General features: G+C 49.2%; 3 protein-coding genes across 4 annotated transcripts; 1 reads left to right on the forward strand and 2 right to left on the reverse strand.

Annotated features, from left to right (window-relative positions):
• Positions 1–42: 42 nt before the first annotated feature.
• On the reverse strand, positions 43–2,538 carry cavin4b (caveolae associated protein 4b). The gene is made up of 2 exons (XM_058060245.2): positions 2,055–2,538; positions 43–1,046 (listed from the first exon to the last, which is right to left on the reverse strand). Exons 1-2 carry the CDS (start codon positions 2,403–2,405, stop codon positions 519–521), a joined length of 879 nt encoding a protein of 292 aa, XP_057916228.1. The 5' UTR covers positions 2,406–2,538; the 3' UTR covers positions 43–518.
• Positions 2,539–3,150: 612 nt separating this feature from the next.
• On the reverse strand, positions 3,151–7,319 carry LOC131108778 (tomoregulin-1-like). Its single transcript, XM_058060095.2, has 10 exons — positions 6,740–7,319; positions 5,637–5,746; positions 5,416–5,545; positions 5,308–5,334; positions 5,032–5,122; positions 4,799–4,947; positions 4,602–4,649; positions 4,404–4,524; positions 4,165–4,326; positions 3,151–4,097 (listed from the first exon to the last, which is right to left on the reverse strand). Exons 1-10 carry the CDS (start codon positions 6,966–6,968, stop codon positions 4,013–4,015), a joined length of 1,152 nt encoding a protein of 383 aa, XP_057916078.2. The 5' UTR covers positions 6,969–7,319; the 3' UTR covers positions 3,151–4,012.
• A 1,509-nt stretch (positions 7,320–8,828) lies between these two features.
• On the forward strand, positions 8,829–18,046 carry LOC131109203 (melanoma receptor tyrosine-protein kinase). 2 transcript variants are annotated; one of them, XM_058060920.2, is made up of 27 exons: positions 8,829–9,091; positions 12,048–12,199; positions 12,273–12,480; positions 12,560–12,694; positions 12,764–12,832; positions 13,235–13,353; positions 13,432–13,573; positions 13,638–13,751; positions 13,815–13,941; positions 14,046–14,119; positions 14,176–14,266; positions 14,343–14,542; positions 14,618–14,750; positions 14,811–14,901; positions 14,977–15,134; positions 15,218–15,250; positions 15,333–15,477; positions 15,571–15,693; positions 15,759–15,857; positions 15,925–16,110; positions 16,184–16,339; positions 16,419–16,494; positions 16,567–16,713; positions 16,788–16,885; positions 16,949–17,092; positions 17,173–17,266; positions 17,331–18,046. In XM_058060920.2, the coding sequence occupies exons 1-27, from the start codon at positions 8,992–8,994 to the stop codon at positions 17,657–17,659; spliced, it is 3,543 nt and encodes a 1,180-aa protein (XP_057916903.2). In that variant the 5' UTR covers positions 8,829–8,991; the 3' UTR covers positions 17,660–18,046. The 2 variants fall into 2 exon arrangements, with proteins under 2 accessions (XP_057916903.2, XP_057916904.2); XM_058060921.2 differs by having other exon boundaries at positions 8,830–9,091; positions 17,176–17,266.
• The last annotated feature ends 9 nt before the right edge of the window (positions 18,047–18,055 follow it).

Below are 18,055 nucleotides of genomic sequence, written 5' to 3' on the forward strand. Positions count from 1 at the left end.
TTTTATTTTATTAAGTACATTAAACAGTTGATTAATCAAAGAACAATTATGTATTTGAAGTCACACGTGTTAAATGAAATTCAAGTCAGTCACATCATCGTCATTTCAGTTGATTTATATATTGCTTTTATTATTAAGCAGCCTTTAGCTCCATGCTAATGCTAACAGAGCGCATCCAAGAAGTTGTGATCACACATCAACAAAAAGCCTGATTTGTTGCCTGCAGGTCCAATTTATTCATCCTCACTTTCGCTTTCATCGCAGTACACAAACGGACCCCCTCCCCGTGTTGTTTTCCTCCAGCGGGTCCGAGCCATCGACATGCACAGCCAGCGGCGGCGTAAAAACAATAGTGTTCTTGTCAAAGTCAACACAGTTGCTGATTCGATCAAGACTGTCTTGAAACTCTCACCGGATCATTTTGGATCTCAAACGTTCTGCCTGCCGCTCGCGTCTTTCAATCAGATGAGTCCTTCGTCTCCCTCGTGCATCCTCCTTCCTCGCTCTTTGCCTCCTTGCTACGACAGCTGCTTCATGTCGTACACAGGAACCTCTGACTCCTCTGCCCCGCCTTCTGCCTTAGTGGCATCTGGGGTGTTTCGACGGCCCTTTGGGGGTGGGACAGGTGCGCCTCCCTCGGCGCCCTCAGCCCCTTCCTGGCCCTCGGCCACAGTCCTCTCCTTTTTCAGGTTGAGCTTGGCCGGGACGCTCTTGGTGATGGTCTGCTTCAGCTTCTCGCCCGACTGCCGGATCTTCTCACGTCTTTCGGCCGTCACAATGCGCTCACCCAGCTTGTTGACCTTGGTGCCGAGGTTCTCGCGAGTCTTGCTCATGTTCTCCTTAGAGAAGGTGGCCTTGAAGCTCTCGATGCGCGTTAGGCCGGTCTTCTTCATGCGCCCGGCCGCTGTCGAGTCCGCCTCCTCCACCACCATGTACTCCTCGTCCGAGTCGGGTGGGAGCTCAAACTTGTTGGACTCGTCCTCGCCGTCAGCACCTTGTTCGGCTGGCTCATTGCCTGGCGTGACGGCCCTCACCTCTTGGTCACCCTGAGAAACAAAAAAGGTGGAAGTTGTGAGCCAAGGTCCTTTGTTAACCTGGCGAGCATGTTAGCTCGAGCATCCCATTTTCTAGATGCACTTGTGCAAAGGCTGCGATTGGCTGGTGACCAATCCCGGGTGTAGGCCGCCTCTTGCCTGAAATCAGCTGGGATAGCCTCCAACATACACCATGACCCTGATAATGGTTGGACTTGGATGGATGGACAAATGGTCGCACCCCCCATGAACACACAAAGGTCAAGTGTGCTAGCAGAACAACGTTAGAACACGGCCACTTGGACAAGACCTCATGTGCGAGAGAAAAAGGGCTTGGTGGCGAGGATGTCAGAGTGGCGTGCACGTCTTGATCCCACCTCCCTAAATAAAGTTCAGCAGCTGTTAGTGAAGCTCAGCACTGGGCTGCAGGAAGCTAAACATATCGACTAGCAGCCACGACGCAGGGCGATCAGGTTTCATTGGACCCGAAGTGCAAGTGAATCCCTTGTTCATGTGGCGTGATAGAACTTTGCTCCACTTGCTGGCCCTCTCAGTGATGGAACTGATGCTAAGCTAACCAGTCATGAGCACATATCGCCTATTTGTGAACTATTAATACATCTGGCTAGCATGCTAGCATTATCCAAATAACCTTTAGGATTTAAATTATTCAGCAGGGTTATAGGTCATTATGTCATGCCCCCCTCTTCTCTGGACCTGACCATAGTGGCCGACCACTAAATTAGGGATGCTGGTGGACTGAGAATAACCTGTTCTGTCTGGGTTCAGCTGGTTCTGTCACTTGGTTAGAGGAGCTTATCTATGACATCCTCCCTCCAAGAATGACTGGAGGGAAAAGTCTAGTGGGACTTAAGATTTGCCATGATGACGTCGTCATGGTGACCAATGTAATGTAGACACATCAGATGATCGCAAATCGGGCGGGATCATCTGGATGCTTCTGAAAGGAGAACCATGGCCTCCATGCAATTTGAGCTTGTGTCCAAAGGAGGAACCTACCTGATAGATAACCACCCTGAACTTGTTCTTGGCCAGGAGGTCTCCCTGGGTGGCCTCCACCTTCTTCACGCGAAGATTCTGGTTCTCCACACGGACCCGCACGTCCTTGATGTGTCTGCTGACCTTGCGGGTCTTCTCCAGGAGCCTCTCCACTGTGCTGCTGCTGGCCGCGTGCTCCATTGTCAGCTTGAGCACGTTGGCCTGGATGCTCTTCACTGTGCTCTCCAGCTCCAGCTGACGCTCTTCCATGCGCTGCTGGGTCACCTGCACGCTGTCCATGAGGCCCGCCACACGCTCCAACAGCGCCACGATGCTTCCAGAGTCATCGCCGCCCAGTGCTTTGTCGGCCATGTTGGTATGCGTTGGAGCCGGCTTGACCCGCGAGGACAAACGACGGAGAGAGAGTGTGGGAAGAAGGATCAGGGAGACGAGAGAGGAGTGAGCGGACCTCTACAGCGGGAGGCCCACCCCAAAGTGGGCACATGGATCAGCAAACTCCACCCACCCCTGGCAAAGTGGGTGGGATCATGGGTGTAAAAGGACAGCGAGGGCGGGCAGGTGTCCACCTCCAGTGAGGTAGAAGAAGAAATTACATGGACGTCAGACAACCATTACAACAAATGATCACCACGGATCCTAAAAATAGCATCCACGCCACCCGCCCACCTACCCCCCTTTGGGTCAGGCCAACGGAAACCCCCTACGCCATCCATCTGTCAGCGTCACCTTTTCACTCTGCGGTCCTAATCCCGCCCAGAGTAGTGTTCCACCTTTGTGGCTCCTTTGGGAATGGTACTGCAAACAAAACCTTCTGGACTTTTGCCAGGGCATGGTTCTAGAATGCTTCCAGAACCGGGAAGGCATTGAGATGGGTCAATGGAGAAGGGAGGAAGATATGGGAATACGAAGAGAGTGACGACCATGAGGAGACAGGGGGACTTCCTGCACCAGCTGACACCTAAAATTATCCTACTTCTATACTTAACGCCCTTAAGGAGCGCTTGTTTTTTACGCTTCTGTGACCCAGATGGGTGGACTTGGTTGTAGAACCCCCAATTGCTGCACCAGAAAGCTCTCGTGCGAGAAATCAAACAGCGACACAATGCTGTTTTTTTTTTTTAACCATGGTGATTTAATTCTAGAACATTCTACTACACAAGCACGTCACTGTGTCATGCAACAGCTACTGCAGAACCGCCTCAGCCGGCTGCTTCTTCTAGCACAAGGGAACGACCAACACGGACACTTGGTACCGACATTACAAATCAAATACAAAAAGAAAAAGTGGATCAAAAATCTTTAAAAATTATCATCTTGACAAAACACCAAGAAAACACAATTGAGTCCATTTCCGGAATGGCGTTACGTGACAATTTAAAAAAAACTGTACACATCAGTTTGGACCTTGGGACTGGAAAGAGAGTACAAAAAACAGTATTTTGGTTCTAAAGTTGAGATGAATGTCACCAACCCAAGTCCCCCCACCCCCCGCGCCAGACGCAGCACTTTGGGCCTGTTAGTGGGTGGATAGTGCGTTCAAGAGCTGAACGCTTTGACAGTTTATCTGCTCACAAGATGGCTGCTGTTTTAAAATAAAGTTAGAAATAGCATAGACATTTTAAATGGCCACTGTGTGCTACAAAGTTTTCAAAGTAAGTAAAAAAAATGTGCCGCTTCCTTCTAAATGTAAACAAAAGCAAAGAGGCATTTGCGTGCAAAGAAAAGAAGTTCATCAACCGAAGGGAACATCCACAGTGTTTGAGGTCGTCTGCGCCGGCTGGCAAACCAAAAATCGACCCCGTCCCAAAAGAAAAGGTCAAAAAATAAGGCCCCTTAGGAATTGAAAAAAAATCTCAAAGGAAAAAAAGAGGCACCGAAAGTGGAGCTTTAAAAAAGTGGTCAGTCTGTGTGGTACCAAAAAAGTGTATTGGATAAAAAGGTTTGGGAGCAAAGATCTGCTACATCATCCTGGACGACGTTCCCGATGGGAAGTGTCCCAAATGCTGCTTCTGTCTCCGTCCACGCTTGGCCTTGTTGCACCTCCTGTAGGACAACACAGGAAGTGAACATCATCATTTTTAACATCTGGAAGCCAAGGCAATGTCCGCACCTGGTGAAGCACATGACCACCGCCACGATGATGGCAATCTGGACGGCTCCAATGATGGCGGCGATGAGGACGTAGTGCAGCTTCTGACCGCTTGGCACCACGTAGAGGATGTTATAGTCTAGAAGCTCATCACACTGCAGGCCGCCGTACGCCGACTCACACCTGCGGGCGTTCACATCGTCTTCATGGTAATGGACGTCCCCACAATAACCACATGTAGCAATCATGCTAGGTGTTACCTGCAGGTGGCCTGGTTGTTTCTCATCTCACACTGGCCGTGTATGCAAATCAGGGCGTGGTCTGGAGGACAGGGGGTGGAGACTTCCCCAAAGCCCTCGCCTTCGCCAGGTTTGGGCACAGCTGAAAGAAAATCGATGATAATGGTGACGACCGTCGGATAGAAGAAATCATGAAGAGCTTATAGAAGATTTAGTTACCAAAAACATCTGGCTTCATCTTCATGCCGTCATCCTTCCTGCTTTTATCTAAAACCACAGAAGAAGAATTTTACAACGGAGATGGTGGCCCAGGTACGTGTACTCATATTGAGGTCATGTTGTCATTCAATATTCATCACTTTCATTTTCTTCTTTGTGCTTCCCCTCCATCCTGGGAGACGTGATTCTCTGGTTACCTTGACAACGTCCCACATGTCGGATGTCAATCTTCAGCTGCTTGAGGCAGGACGCCTCTCTCACGTGACACGGCGTGTCGTAAGTAACGCCGTCGCTGCCGCACACTGGGTTGTCGTTGTGACCGTTGCACACGATGTTACACATGCACCTAAACACACACACACAGACACGTCAGTTGTTGTTGTTGTTGTTGTTGTTGTGTGTGTGTGTGTGTGTGTGTGTTTGCCATTACAGTGTGTCCTCAGAATCTTCATCACACTCTGCACCAAACTTGCAGTTCCCACATTTGGATCCTTTTTTACCGCGTCCGGAGCCTTCATCATCTACAGACACACAAGACGTCATCGTCAACATCCAACAAGTATTGTAAGCTCACTTTTCTGGATCTGACTTTTTTGACACAGCTCAACATATGTCAGCACAACCCATAGGGGGCGCTACAAATGTCATTTACAGTCAATTAGGACATTTAGGATCTATTAGGCTCTACACCTGACATAAAGATTACCTCCGTCTCCAGATCCAGAGGCTCCGTCTGTCAAACAAGACAGAAGCAAGCAATCACGTCAACATGGGTGCTAGCTTATTGATTTAAGAGTGTGTTCATGTGTGTTACCGTGGTAACAGGGCCCCTCCGACACAATGCTGATGGCTCTTTGTTTCCTGCACGCCACCCGCCGCAGAAAGCACTCATTCTGATACGTGTCTCCGTTGGAGCCGCAGACAGGGATGTACTTCTTGTGACACTGGAAAGCAAACGTCGCTGGTTTAATGCTCACTGCTGCCACACGCTGGCTGGGAAAGGAATGATGCGCACATCACAGGGTGTGGACTTACGTGGAACTGACAGACGCACTTGATGTCAGCGCCGTTGTCGCGGCAGGTCCCTCCGAAACGACACGTGCCTGCATCGCAGACCCGCAGATCGCTCTTCTTGTCGGACAGGTCTGAAAACGAAACATTAAAGTCACAAGAGTGAGATGTTCATCCATCTGTATTATGTCACGCTTATTGTGCTATCCCTTGGCAGGAAATCCATCGTCACCACACCAAAAAACTAATGAGCATGAGATTGCCCTCCGAGGCTTGGACTCTTCTTGGGAAGTGGTGAGTGATATTGCTTCCATCGCAAACACTGTCCACACGAAAAGGATGTTTTTCTTCCGTTTTCCAAACATTAGCTGTAAAGATGGAGTCCTCCCCCCAAATGTAGTATTATCTTATCCTATGCCATGATGCTGCCACAAAAATAACAGAAAACAGAGGTTGAGCATGTGCAAAAAGTGTACTGCCCGAATCCTGAGTCTTAATTAGAGGGGTTGTGACCTTGCCCCCCCTCCACCCCTTGTAATTAGTAGACACCTGAGTGTCACGTTACCGCCACCAGGAAGCGACTCACATCCCGAGGAAGCAAAGGGGAATGTCTCATCATTTCAAGTCAAGAACTCGGAGAGGCTGACAAGTCAATGACCTGGAACTAGACTGGATGTTCATCTTCCCTAAAGGGGGAGGAGCCTGAAATAAACATTTCCTCTGTTATCATCTCCTCGCTCCTTCTTCATCGCTGTCCAGCAAGAGGCCGCCAGCTGTCCCACGGACGTCACCAAACCACCATTTTATCGCTCCGCCCCTCATACGGAGGTCCTGCCGCACGTGACGACCACAGTGTGTGTTTTGCAAATCGAGCACACACACACACAAACGCACACACACATGTGCCTCGCCCTGTTCCTCCAGTCTGTAATTAGCTCCAAAATAGCGTCCAGTTTAAGGATGAAAGCAGCTTGCCTGACCTTCAATCTTCCTTCTCCTCACCACAGAAGGCCAAAGGTGCCGTAGTCATGGCAACACAAACCCTGATGTGTGATGACAGGAGGTGACCTCTGACCTCACCTAGGGCCTAGTATGGGTCGGTAGGTGGTTGGGTGTGTGCGTCTCACCTGGGCATTCAGCGTTCTTCCCTGGGCCGCAGTCGGCAGATGATCCTCCCCCACGAGGGTTGCTGCTTTGGGCTGCAGGAAGGAGCAGCAGGAGCAGCAGCAGGCAGGAGGAGGCAAGAGGAGCCATGATGGAGGTGAGAAGAAGTGGGTGAGAAATTGAGCAGATGACGTCAAACGAGGAGGAAGAAGAAGAGAGGTTTTGTGCAAAATAAAACGTTGAGCAAAACATCCAAGATGTCCGCGGGCCTTCAATGCTTCATGGCTGAGAAGGATGAGCACAAAGCGGACGCACAACAAAGCGCAGCAGCGACCCCCCACGCCTCCCTGAAAACAGCCCCTCACAGCCGGGACTCTGCCTCCATCCCCCAGCCGCGCTGCCTCGCACTCAAGCCGGCGCGGAGAAAGCGCGGAGTGCCGCGGACTCAAAGATCCAGCGAGCGGTCCTTTGCGGCGACCAGCAGCATGGAAGCCGAAGCCGAGTGAAGGTGCGCCGGGGAAGATGCACGGGAGAGGCTCGCTTGGGACCTTTTTTTGTCCTCCTCCTCTTCTTTTTCAACGAGCCTCATCAACAAAGGCCCGGGTCACGTGACCACTGCCAGACCCCTCCCATAATTCCCAGAGCGAGACCACGTGATGACGTCATTACGTTGCCTTTCTCCAGGTGCTCCCCTGAAGACGTCACACAAAAAACAATAATAAACTTTATACATTTTTATTTAAATCACTTACTCAAAACAGAAAATGTGCCCAGGCTTGCAATACTACATAGATAAACGATGTAGATATACAAACTGCATTCATATCTGACGCTTGATGTCAATTTCAACATAATCAACATAAACAAGAACCTAATAATAAATACGTTGAAAAACCTTTCAAAGAAACTAAGTGCTGCCGCGTGGTCATATAACATCGACCACAAGAGGGCGCTAGCTCCCCGTCCTTCATTGTATGTCACTCACTTGAATAGAATCACCTCCTTTCATGCACCATCATGTTTATCGACTGTAAATAATGGTTCATGTGTTATATTGCAATTTGTAGGTTGGACTCTATGGCTTTCAACTTGACCTTTTAAGTTGTCAGCCATCACGTACAGTCAAGAGTTGTGGGAAAGGTGGTGGTTTTAAAGAAGCTAACTTTATTGATCGCAAAGATTTTCTTTTGTTTCTTTTCACACAACAGACATTGTCTCTGGCTAAGCCGAGGCCTGCAGGCATTTAGCCATCTAATTAGGAATATTGATTCAACACACTGTTGAGTTAATCCTCAACATGTCTTATTATTGTTAAGTCTTACAATTAGTAAGCCATCAGGGCTCATTAGTCAACTCCCTCATTCTTCACCTGTCTTCTTCACATTTAATTTGGAATACATTCCAGCCAGGTTGGTCCCATGCCCGCTCAAGTGATTTATCCATAATATATGGTTTATTCGAAAAGTGCATTCATGATTAATTGATGTTGTAAACAATGCATGTTTCATTTGATGGATTTCTTCCACAGTATAGCACTCATGAAGTGCTTGTTTTCAACGTGGACGGAATGACAACTTGTTCTGTTTTTTGTTGGCTCCCCATTTGTCTTGAATTTGACACCAGTCAGTGAAGAAGGCCATTAATCATGTTTTTGCTTTAGTGGCAAAAATGATTAAATAAACTAATTGGTGGTAAATCAAGTTGAGCATCGATATAGAGACACAAAAAGCTTTGTGACCCGTTAGCATTAGAATCCAAAGACTTTTAACATGCTCGTATAATGCATGTATTGCTGACACTACAGGTACCAGAATGCATTGCAAAATATTGCTTTGTGTTGTCACGGCAGTAAATTTACTTGTAGTAGCTTATTTTTATGTTTTCACGATGTAATCTTAACTTGAAACAGGTTTATTATATGTACAGTTTACGCTAAATAATTTCCATTCTAACTTAATAAGCGTAATAAAGTGTGTTAATGTGTTAATCACTTGTGTAAGCCAGATGTCAATCAAACTAGTCTCACTGTGGGAAAGAGGGCGGGAGGAGGGTGTGGATGCGAGAAAGTGTGTGTGTGTGTGTGTGTGTGTGTGTGTGTGTGTGCACGCACAGTGCAGCTCGTTCAGGTTGTCACATTGTTATTATTGTTACGCAGGAAGGCTCCACGTCCACGCAGGTCCATGTTGCTTGTGGCGGTCCATGTGGAAGTACATGAAGGTGGTCCACGTTGTTTGTCTTCCACCCGAAGAAGAAGAGGACGAGTGTGGACGTGAAGATGTGCGGAGGTGCGGCGGAGGACTACTTTTTTCTTCTGTTTCTTCTTTTTCTTCTGCTGACGTTTGACCGCTGTTGCTGCACCCCAACCGACAGGAGAGGTACGGCAAGGCGCTCCACTGCACCACTGCACCACTAGAACATTTAATGGCATTTACTTCCCATACGTCCCATGGTAGTGTGGAGCCCATGAGAGTAAACTCATGGACTATTTAATGGCAATGACGGTGCTTAATTGCATGCTTACTATTTGTTACATTACGTCATTAAATTCCTGATTGACGTCATCTAGCACCTGGAACAATATTGATTAAAAAAAAAAGACATGAAGTGAATTAACATTCCAATGAGAGACTCAAGAGGTGTTTAAAGCAGGGTGGTTTTTATGTCATGTTTATTATGTATCACTGCCAACAAATTGATGTAGAACTCTTTCAAAACAAATAAGCAAAAACAGGAAATGCAACTTTTAGTAATTTTTATTTACGAAAGAAAACATTTGCTTGTAATGTCTAGCTGCATTAGTTTGTTATTCATAACTGCAACAACGCCTGCATTTAGGCGTTGCTGATAGTTCCCACTCGGTGATTATGCGTGAGTCAGCTGGGATAGGCTCCAGCTCAGCCATGAGCCCGATATGGATGGATGCATGCATACATGCATGCATGCATGCTTCTGCACATCTTTTCAAGAAATGGTTGCGAGCTCGTTACTGCCTGGGACCCAGGAATAGCCAATGTGATTTTCTCACAACATGTGGAGAGTCCCTGGACAACCGCATCAACCTTGACACCTGTGTTTTAGAGACAAATAGTCCTTTGGAAGCTTGCATGCATCTTTTGAAGGGAAACGTCCAGAACGGTCCCAGAGGTTGGAAGTGACCCCTGCAGGATGGCGGCTTGGATGGGGCGCATGTGTGCGTTGGACTTGCAGGTGAGCGGCTAGCAGTAGCCGTGCACCCTGCGGGATTGTCAGCGCTGGAATGTGGGGAATGTTGAAGGTCACAGTGTGCTGGCGGGATTAAACAGGCTGAGTGCAAACATGTTCAACCTGCTCGCTCATGGGGTCAAAGGTCAGTGATGTCAGTTCCAAAATTTCACACAGGATCATGCAGGAAGTGGGGTGCGGTGCAGCAAAATGGCATCGAATGGCAATGTGGGAAGACGGCATAGCAATATGTTACAACAACGCTTGGCGGGATGAAGCTGACACGCACGTGCACATGTACGGTACGTGCGCGCATGCCGACATGTTCAGGCAGTGTTGGTGTGTGTGTGAAGCTTGCAAAAGCAGTTGGACGTGTTCAAACGGGCCAGAAGTTGCGAAAGTGAACAAAGTGTGTCGTTCATCGTGTCACATGGCAATGCTGCTAGCTTGCTTAGCTTGCTTAGCTTGCTGCATGCCGGCTTGGGCCTTGTGGGTAATGTAGTGTGAACTGGAGTTGTTCGCTCCCGCTTAAGGAGCGCATAAAAGTGTGTGTTTTGGTGGGAATGAAGTTGGGTTTTCAACAGGGCGGCTGTCAGCTGGCTGAGACATTCCTGCAGCGTGTGTGTGAAAGAGAGAGCGAGAGATTAGCACACAAGGCCACTGTGTTCTTGTTGTGGATCCCGCTGCACATTTTGTCTGTCTGACCTCTGACTTGGTTCTAAGTGCACATGAAAACAAAACGCCAATGGAAGTCAATAAAAGCACTTCAAATTTAATAAACCGTGAATCATTTTGGCCGCAGGCAAGGTGAAACACAATAGGTGGGCGGGTGCAATGTTTGAAGTCATCACTGCAGTGACACCGTTTGGTCACTGTGTCACCAAACGAGAGGTTGGCTACATTTTACTTCCTTTTAAAAGGCCGTGTTCAGGAACACAGCGAAAACGTTGGACATTTCGCTTGCTCAGAAGAAGACAAACATGCATATGACGGTTGCCCTCGGACGCCGCCTCTCTTTTTGACTTTTATCAAGATGGATTTTAGCGTGAAGCTGACGACGCCCACCCTCACATGTTGACCCGGTCAAACAAACACCATCAGTCACATGTTCAGTGACACGCTTTGACCACTAGGGCCCGTTAGCGCCGTTGCATCTCGTTAGTATTGGGAGATTTGTGGGTAAATGATGACAACTGGAAAAGAGTGTTGACACGATGACTGTGCGTTATTGTGTGCGAGTGTTGACAGCAGCAGCTAGCTCATTAGGGCTAATTGAACACACACACACACACACACATTCCCCTTCCAGTCCTGAATGACATGTTGTCATGGCCAGTTGGGGGCATAGCCTCCCACCCCACTTCTTCGTGAGCAAATGTCACATGTTAGCATTTAGCATTAGCCATGAGCCAGCAATAATCTATACTCCTGCTGTTTGCGTGCGTGTGTGTTTGTCAAACCTTGACAAAAGGTCAAAAGGTCAAGTCCACACAAACATTTACTGTGACATTTTGTTCACTTTTTCTACGCAAACATCTCAATTACGGGATGTCCGAGGTTTGTTGCCAGTGTGAAGTCGAGGGGGCGTGGCTTTGATGCGGTGAATCCTGTCATGGAGGTGGATGACCTGCTGTCTGTCACACACGCACACACACACACACACACACACTGTGTTTTGTCTTGAACATTCCGTTTCTCAGCTGAGTCAGTGAGACGACAGAGGCTCAGCTTGTCTCGTCTGACTAGTGACGTTGCCATACCTTGTCCTTCGGTTGGAAGCAAAAGTTGTGGCCAGACGGGGACGTTGTTTTGTCCCACTTTGACTTCTTGTTGTTCTCCAGGAAGCAAGCAAACGCACCAACAGACAGAGCCTGAAAGGCTTCATTCCTCACGCTCAGCCCGTCATGGACTAACGACTTCCTCGTCTCCTTTTCTCACAACAAAACAGTGCTTAACACGCTCTGGAACGCTCCATGCCTATCAGACATCTTAAAGATAAACACCAGGAACGAGTATAGAAATCAAACAAATTCCACTATATGTGAAGACAAAGTCAATATGTTGATTCCAGTGAAAGAGCGTCCTCGTGTGGCCAACAAAGAAACTACATACTCTCGCTCTCTCTGTCAGTGTGTCAGGGGGCCAGCAACCAGCTGACCTTGCTGGGCACTCCTGAAAACCACTATGACAACATGCGGAGGATGTATGCCAACTGCTCCGTGGTCCTGGAAAACCTGGAGATCACGCACACTCTGCAGCACCAAGACCTTTCCTTCCTCCAGGTGGGCGTCAATATCACAAAGCCGCAAATTCAGCAAAGTTTTGAACGTTTTCCTCCATCCTGTTTGCCTTCAGTCCATCGAGGAAGTCGGCGGCTATGTGCTCATCGCCATTAACGAGGTGCCAATAGTCCCTCTGGTCAACCTGAGGCTGATCCGAGGTCAGAACCTCTACGAGAGTCAGTATGCCCTGTTGGTCATGTCCAACTACCACAGGAACTACTCGTCCTCCACGCTCAACTTCACTGGTGGCCTCAGACAACTTCAGCTCAGCAGCCTGACCGGTACCGGATGTGATGGGTTTGAATTACCTTGGCTGCTGCCTGCAAATAACACTTCATGTTCTGTCTCTCTTATGGTCAGAGATTCTTCGAGGAGGCGTTAAGATGACCCACAATCATCTGCTGTGCAACATGGACACAATCCAGTGGTGGGATGTCCTGGACAAAAGCACCAATCCCAAGTTACTTTTAAAGATGGACGAGTTTGCACGCAACTGTATGTCTTGTTGTTGTTTTTCTTGACATAAAATGCTGTCTTCTTGTTTTAACAAATGTGTTTCTCCAGGTGAGCCCTGTCATCCATCATGTATCAACGGGTCGTGTTGGGCAGTCGGACCGGAACACTGCCAGAAATGTAAACACACATCTTTTCAAATTAACACCTCAATTCAATCAACCATTAGGTTAAAACCATTAGGTTTCTAATTGGCGCCAAGTCAGAAAGTATTAACATATGTGGCTGTAGTCAACCTCCTAGAGAGTTTTTAATGCCTCAAGATTTGTAGTATCATGAGTGGTCAGCATACAACAGTGTGATTTAAAATGTTGCTACTCTTGAAAGTCATGTGTATTGCACTTGCTGTACTGTTATTCATTCCGCTTTGTAAAGTTATATATGAGTTTTCACATTTCATACATAGCTCATCTTTAATTCCGATTAATCTTTAGGTAAAGAAATGTCCCTGGTACAATTAGAGCTTTTCCAGTAATGACATGCGTAATACCATGACCTACCATAGTGCACGTCTCCCTCCAGTCACCAAGTCGCAGTGTGCTGAGCAGTGCAGCCGGAGGTGTCGTGGCCCCAAACCCAGCGACTGTTGTAACGAGCACTGTGCGGCGGGCTGCACCGGACCCCGGGCCACCGACTGTCTGGTCAGTGAGCCGGACTCAAACGTGAGCGTGGCTGCCCTCGTCTGGCGCATGTGACCGTGACACCTGACGTCTTTTCAGGCGTGCCGGTTGTTCAATGACGACGGAACCTGCAAAGACGCGTGTCCTCCTGAGAAGCTCTACGACCTGAAAACACACCAAGTCATCAACAACCCTAACGCCAAGTTCACCTACGGCGCCACCTGCGTCAAGTCCTGCCCACGTAAGACACATCTATAGATACATATATGTGCAGCTTCACACGTTGGTGGTGTCTGTTTGTGCAGACAACTACGTGGTGACCGGCGGCGCCTGCGTGCGCACGTGCGGCGCAGGCATGTACGAGGTAGATGACAACGGCGTGCAGCGCTGTCGAACCTGTGAGGGAGCGTGTCCGAAAGGTAGCCCCGCCCCCACACGTACATCGTGACAAAACAGAGTGACGTTCTTGTTATCTCTTCCAGCTTGTAATGGTGTCGGCGTGGGGGCTCTTGTGAATGCCATCGCCATCAACGCCTCCAACATCGAGTCGTTCCGAAACTGCACCAAGATCAACGGCGACATCTTCTTCATTGAGACCTCCTTCACCGGGTCAGTCCTCGACAGCAAGAAGTTAGCACTCACTCAGGTGCTAACTGGGATTAGCCTGCATCATTCCTCGCGCTCTGTTCATGGTCTCTGATTGGTTCCTGCAGCGATGCTCACTATAAGATCCCGCCCATGGACCCGGCCAAACTGGAATACTTCCGGACCGTAAAGGAAATCACAGGTCGGTCAAAAGATGAACTTCCTTGTTGATTTTGGCCCTAAATCTGAGTCTTCCAGGATTCCTGCTGATCCAATCCTGGCCCAAGAACTTGACGTCTCTGTCCGTGTTTGAGAACCTGGAGATCATACGAGGAAGAACCACACGAGCGTAAGTCGTTTTCCCAGTGGGACTCTGCCTTCCGCATGTGGCCAACATATTTCATAGCAATATTGCGCTGATTCAGGCAACACAGCCTGGCTGTGGTGAAGGTCCAGAATCTGCACTGGTTGGGTCTGCGTTCCCTGAAGGAGGTCAGCGCCGGTAGAGTGACCCTGAAGGACAACCCTCTACTGTGCTACACTCGCAGTGACCAGTGGGCCCGCCTCTTCAAATCATCAGACCAAACCATCACGCTGAGAAACGTGCCGTCGCCCCAACTCTGCCGTGCGTTTAAGGTTGTCATCGCCGTCGTCACTCACTGACCCACAATCTCAGAACCTTCTTCTGGTCTCCATGCAGAGCAACAGAACCACACCTGTGACGTGCAGTGTACAGACCAAGGCTGCTGGGGCCCCGGGCCAACCATGTGTGTTTCCTGCCGAAACTTTGACCGCAAGGGGCGCTGTGTGGCTTTGTGCAACCTGCTGCATGGGTAAGGACACGCCCCCTGCTGTCAATCAAACACAGTCGCTGACATTCTGAGTGTGTGCAGGGAGCCCAGGGAGGTGGAAGTGAACGGCAGCTGCGTGGAATGTCATGCCGAGTGTCTTGCGATGGAAGGGACGCCAACCTGCTATGGCGCGGTCAGGATTTGACATTTTGTTAATATTGCTACAAGCATAACCTTGACTCTTCCGTTCATCATCTGCCACCTCCAGGGTCCTGACCAGTGTTCCCAGTGTGCCCACTTCAAAGATGGCCCCCACTGTGTACCACGATGCCCTCATGGCGTGATGGGCGATGGCGACATGATGATCTGGAAATACGCTGATAGTGCTGGCCAGTGCCAGTCATGTCACCAGAACTGCTCCGAGGGGTGGGGACACGTTAAACACACAAATGGAGGACCTGTAGTGACTTAAGATGTAACTTTTGGTGTCTTGGTGTCTCTCTGTGTAGGTGCACAGGTCCTGGACTGGCGGGATGCTCAGGGTAGCGTCATGACTCCATTTTGGCTTTAGCAAGTCAACATGTCTGAACAACATGAAGTTATATTTGCTTTTTGGGTCCTCAGGGCTTCCTCACACTCCACACTCGCAGTGGGTGTGGTCAGCGGGCTCTTGGTTATCGTCCTCCTGTCATTGATGGTCTCTGTGTTGCTCCGGCGAAGGCAAATCAAGAGGAAACGGACTCTGCGGCGCCTCCTGCAGGAGAGAGAGGTATAGCACTCGCTGATCTTTGTGTTCCCCTGCTGGTTGTACTATAAAATAATGTGTGTGTGTGTGTGTGTGTGTGTGTGTGTGTGTGTGCAGCTGGTGGAGCCGCTGACCCCCAGTGGCGAGGCTCCTAACCAGGCGCTGCTGAGGATGCTGAAAGAGACGGAGCTGAAGAAGATTAGGGTTCTCGGTTCTGGTGCCTTTGGGACTGTGTATAAAGTGAGATACTATTTCAGAAGCTCGTTAGCGTTAGCAACCCATGATATAACATCCTGTCATTTTAGGGTTTGTGGATCCCTGATGGCGAGAATGTGAAAATCCCAGTTGCCATCAAAGTACTCCGAGAGGCGACGTCGCCCAAAGCCAACAAAGAAATCCTGGACGTAAGCCACTGTCGTCCACTCCCACCGCTGGAGCTCAGCTAGCTGCATGACCACGGTTTATTTGCAGGAGGCGTACGTGATGGCGAGCGTGGACCACCCTCATGTGTGCCGCCTGCTGGGGATCTGCCTGACGTCGTCTGTGCAGCTGGTAACTCAGCTGATGGCATACGGCTGCCTGCTGGACTATGTGAGACACCACCAAGAGAACGTGGGCGCTCAGTGGCTGCTCAACTGGTGCGTCCAGATTGCCAAGGTGAGTGCCGCAAGAACAAAGTCCACTGGATTTTCGAGAAACTAAGTCACGGCTTGACTTTTGATCCGTGAAGGGGATGAGCTACCTCGAGGAGCGCCACCTGGTGCATCGAGATCTGGCAGCGAGGAACGTTCTGGTGAAAACTCCCAATCATGTCAAGATCACAGACTTTGGTCTTGCCAAACTTCTGACGGCTGACGAGAAGGAATACCATTCTGACGGAGGAAAGGTGTGTGTTTTTTGTGTTTCGCTGTGACGCTAAGCTAGGCTAACATGCATCAACAATAGGTGATGCATGTTTTCCTCAGGTTCCGATCAAGTGGATGGCACTGGAGTCCATCCTGCAGTGGACCTACACACACCAGAGTGACGTTTGGAGTTATGGTAAATAAAGCCACACCTTCCCCTTACCTGACTCCACCCAACTGTCAATCAAACCCTTCATTCTCCCTCCAGGTGTGACGGTGTGGGAGCTGATGACGTTTGGCTCCAAGCCGTACGACGGCATTCCGGCCAGCGAGGTGGCGTCGGTTCTGGAGCGAGGCGAGCGCCTGCCGCAGCCGCCCATCTGCACCATCGACGTCTACATGTTGATGGTCAAGTGTAAGTGGGATAAGATGAGGACCCTCACTGGGCAGAGGGGCGAGTCCACTAAAGAGCAACTACTGTGTCCGCAGGTTGGATGATCGATCCGTCCAGCCGACCCAAGTTCAGGGAACTCATAGTGGAGTTTTCCAAGATGGCACAGGATCCGTCAAGGTACCTGGTCCTGGAGGTAGGTTTGCGATATACTAGCCTTGACTGAATCTCTCCTTGGCGCTAACAGTTTTTGTTTCAGTGTGACCCTCCCAGCCCGTCGGACAGCAGGTTCTACTCCCGCCTTCTGAGCTCAGACGATGCAGATGATGTGGTGGATGCCGAGGAATATCTGTTGCCTTACAAAGTCTCCAGTAACCATAGCGACCATACCTGCAGCACCGTGGTATGAACCTTGATTTTAAATGATGCATCGTATACCGCAGCCGTGACCAACTTACATGCCACACGCCTTTTGTGTGTCAGCAGGCTCATCCTATGCGCACAAACAGCGTTGCCATGCGTTACATAAGCGACCCGACTGGCAACATAGCTGACAAAGACGACCTCAGTGTCCACGGTAAACAACACACATGCAGCACTTCACAAAGTCCAGAACATGACTCACTGATGTTTGCTTGCAGAGTACATGAACCAGGCTGATAACGGGTTCAGCTGCAGACCCTCAGACGTCCACAATCCCAACTACGAAGACCTGAGTCCAGTGTGGGGTGCCGCGTCTCTACCTTTCCGACCGGGAAATAGAAAAATTGTCCAGGAGGGACCAGAGTACTTAAACACAGCACAAAGCTCACTGCCCCGCATTGCCAGCCTCGACAACCCAGACTACCAGGCTGACTTCCAGCCCCGGGCCACGCCCTCAAACATGGGTGCCAGCGGTCTGTTCCTCCCGGCTGCTGAGAACCACGAATACCTGGGCCTGGCTGGTACAATGCATACCTCTGCCTGCTAGGGCCAAATGTGACAATATTGACACTTGATCTGATGGTAAAATCAGATCAAGTACAGTAGCTGTTTTAGCGTCCAACAGCAACAGAATAAAAACAGACTTGTATGTCCCAAGTCTTTTCTGGTGCATGAATTCAGTCACATGATCAGCGAGTTCCCACCTACTTTGTTGACCACACTGCACTTAAAATGTTCTTTCTAGTTGTTCTCGTGTTGTTGATGTATGAATGTTGACCACAATGAGCCAGACACTGCTTGACATCACCGATGTTGACATTTTAATGTATGTAGCTTTAGCCTCTAGCTTTGTTTTTAACTTTAATTTATGTTTGTTGAGCCATTTTGTAAACAGCACAGTTGTTTTTCTTATTCATTAAAAGTCAAATTTCTGAAGCGTGTC

This window comes from Doryrhamphus excisus, linkage group LG7 (genome assembly GCF_037039965.1).
Source record: "Doryrhamphus excisus strain RoL-2023G ecotype Guam linkage group LG7, RoL_Dexc_Guam_v1.1, whole genome shotgun sequence".
Lineage (NCBI taxonomy): Eukaryota > Metazoa > Chordata > Actinopteri > Syngnathiformes > Syngnathidae > Doryrhamphus > Doryrhamphus excisus.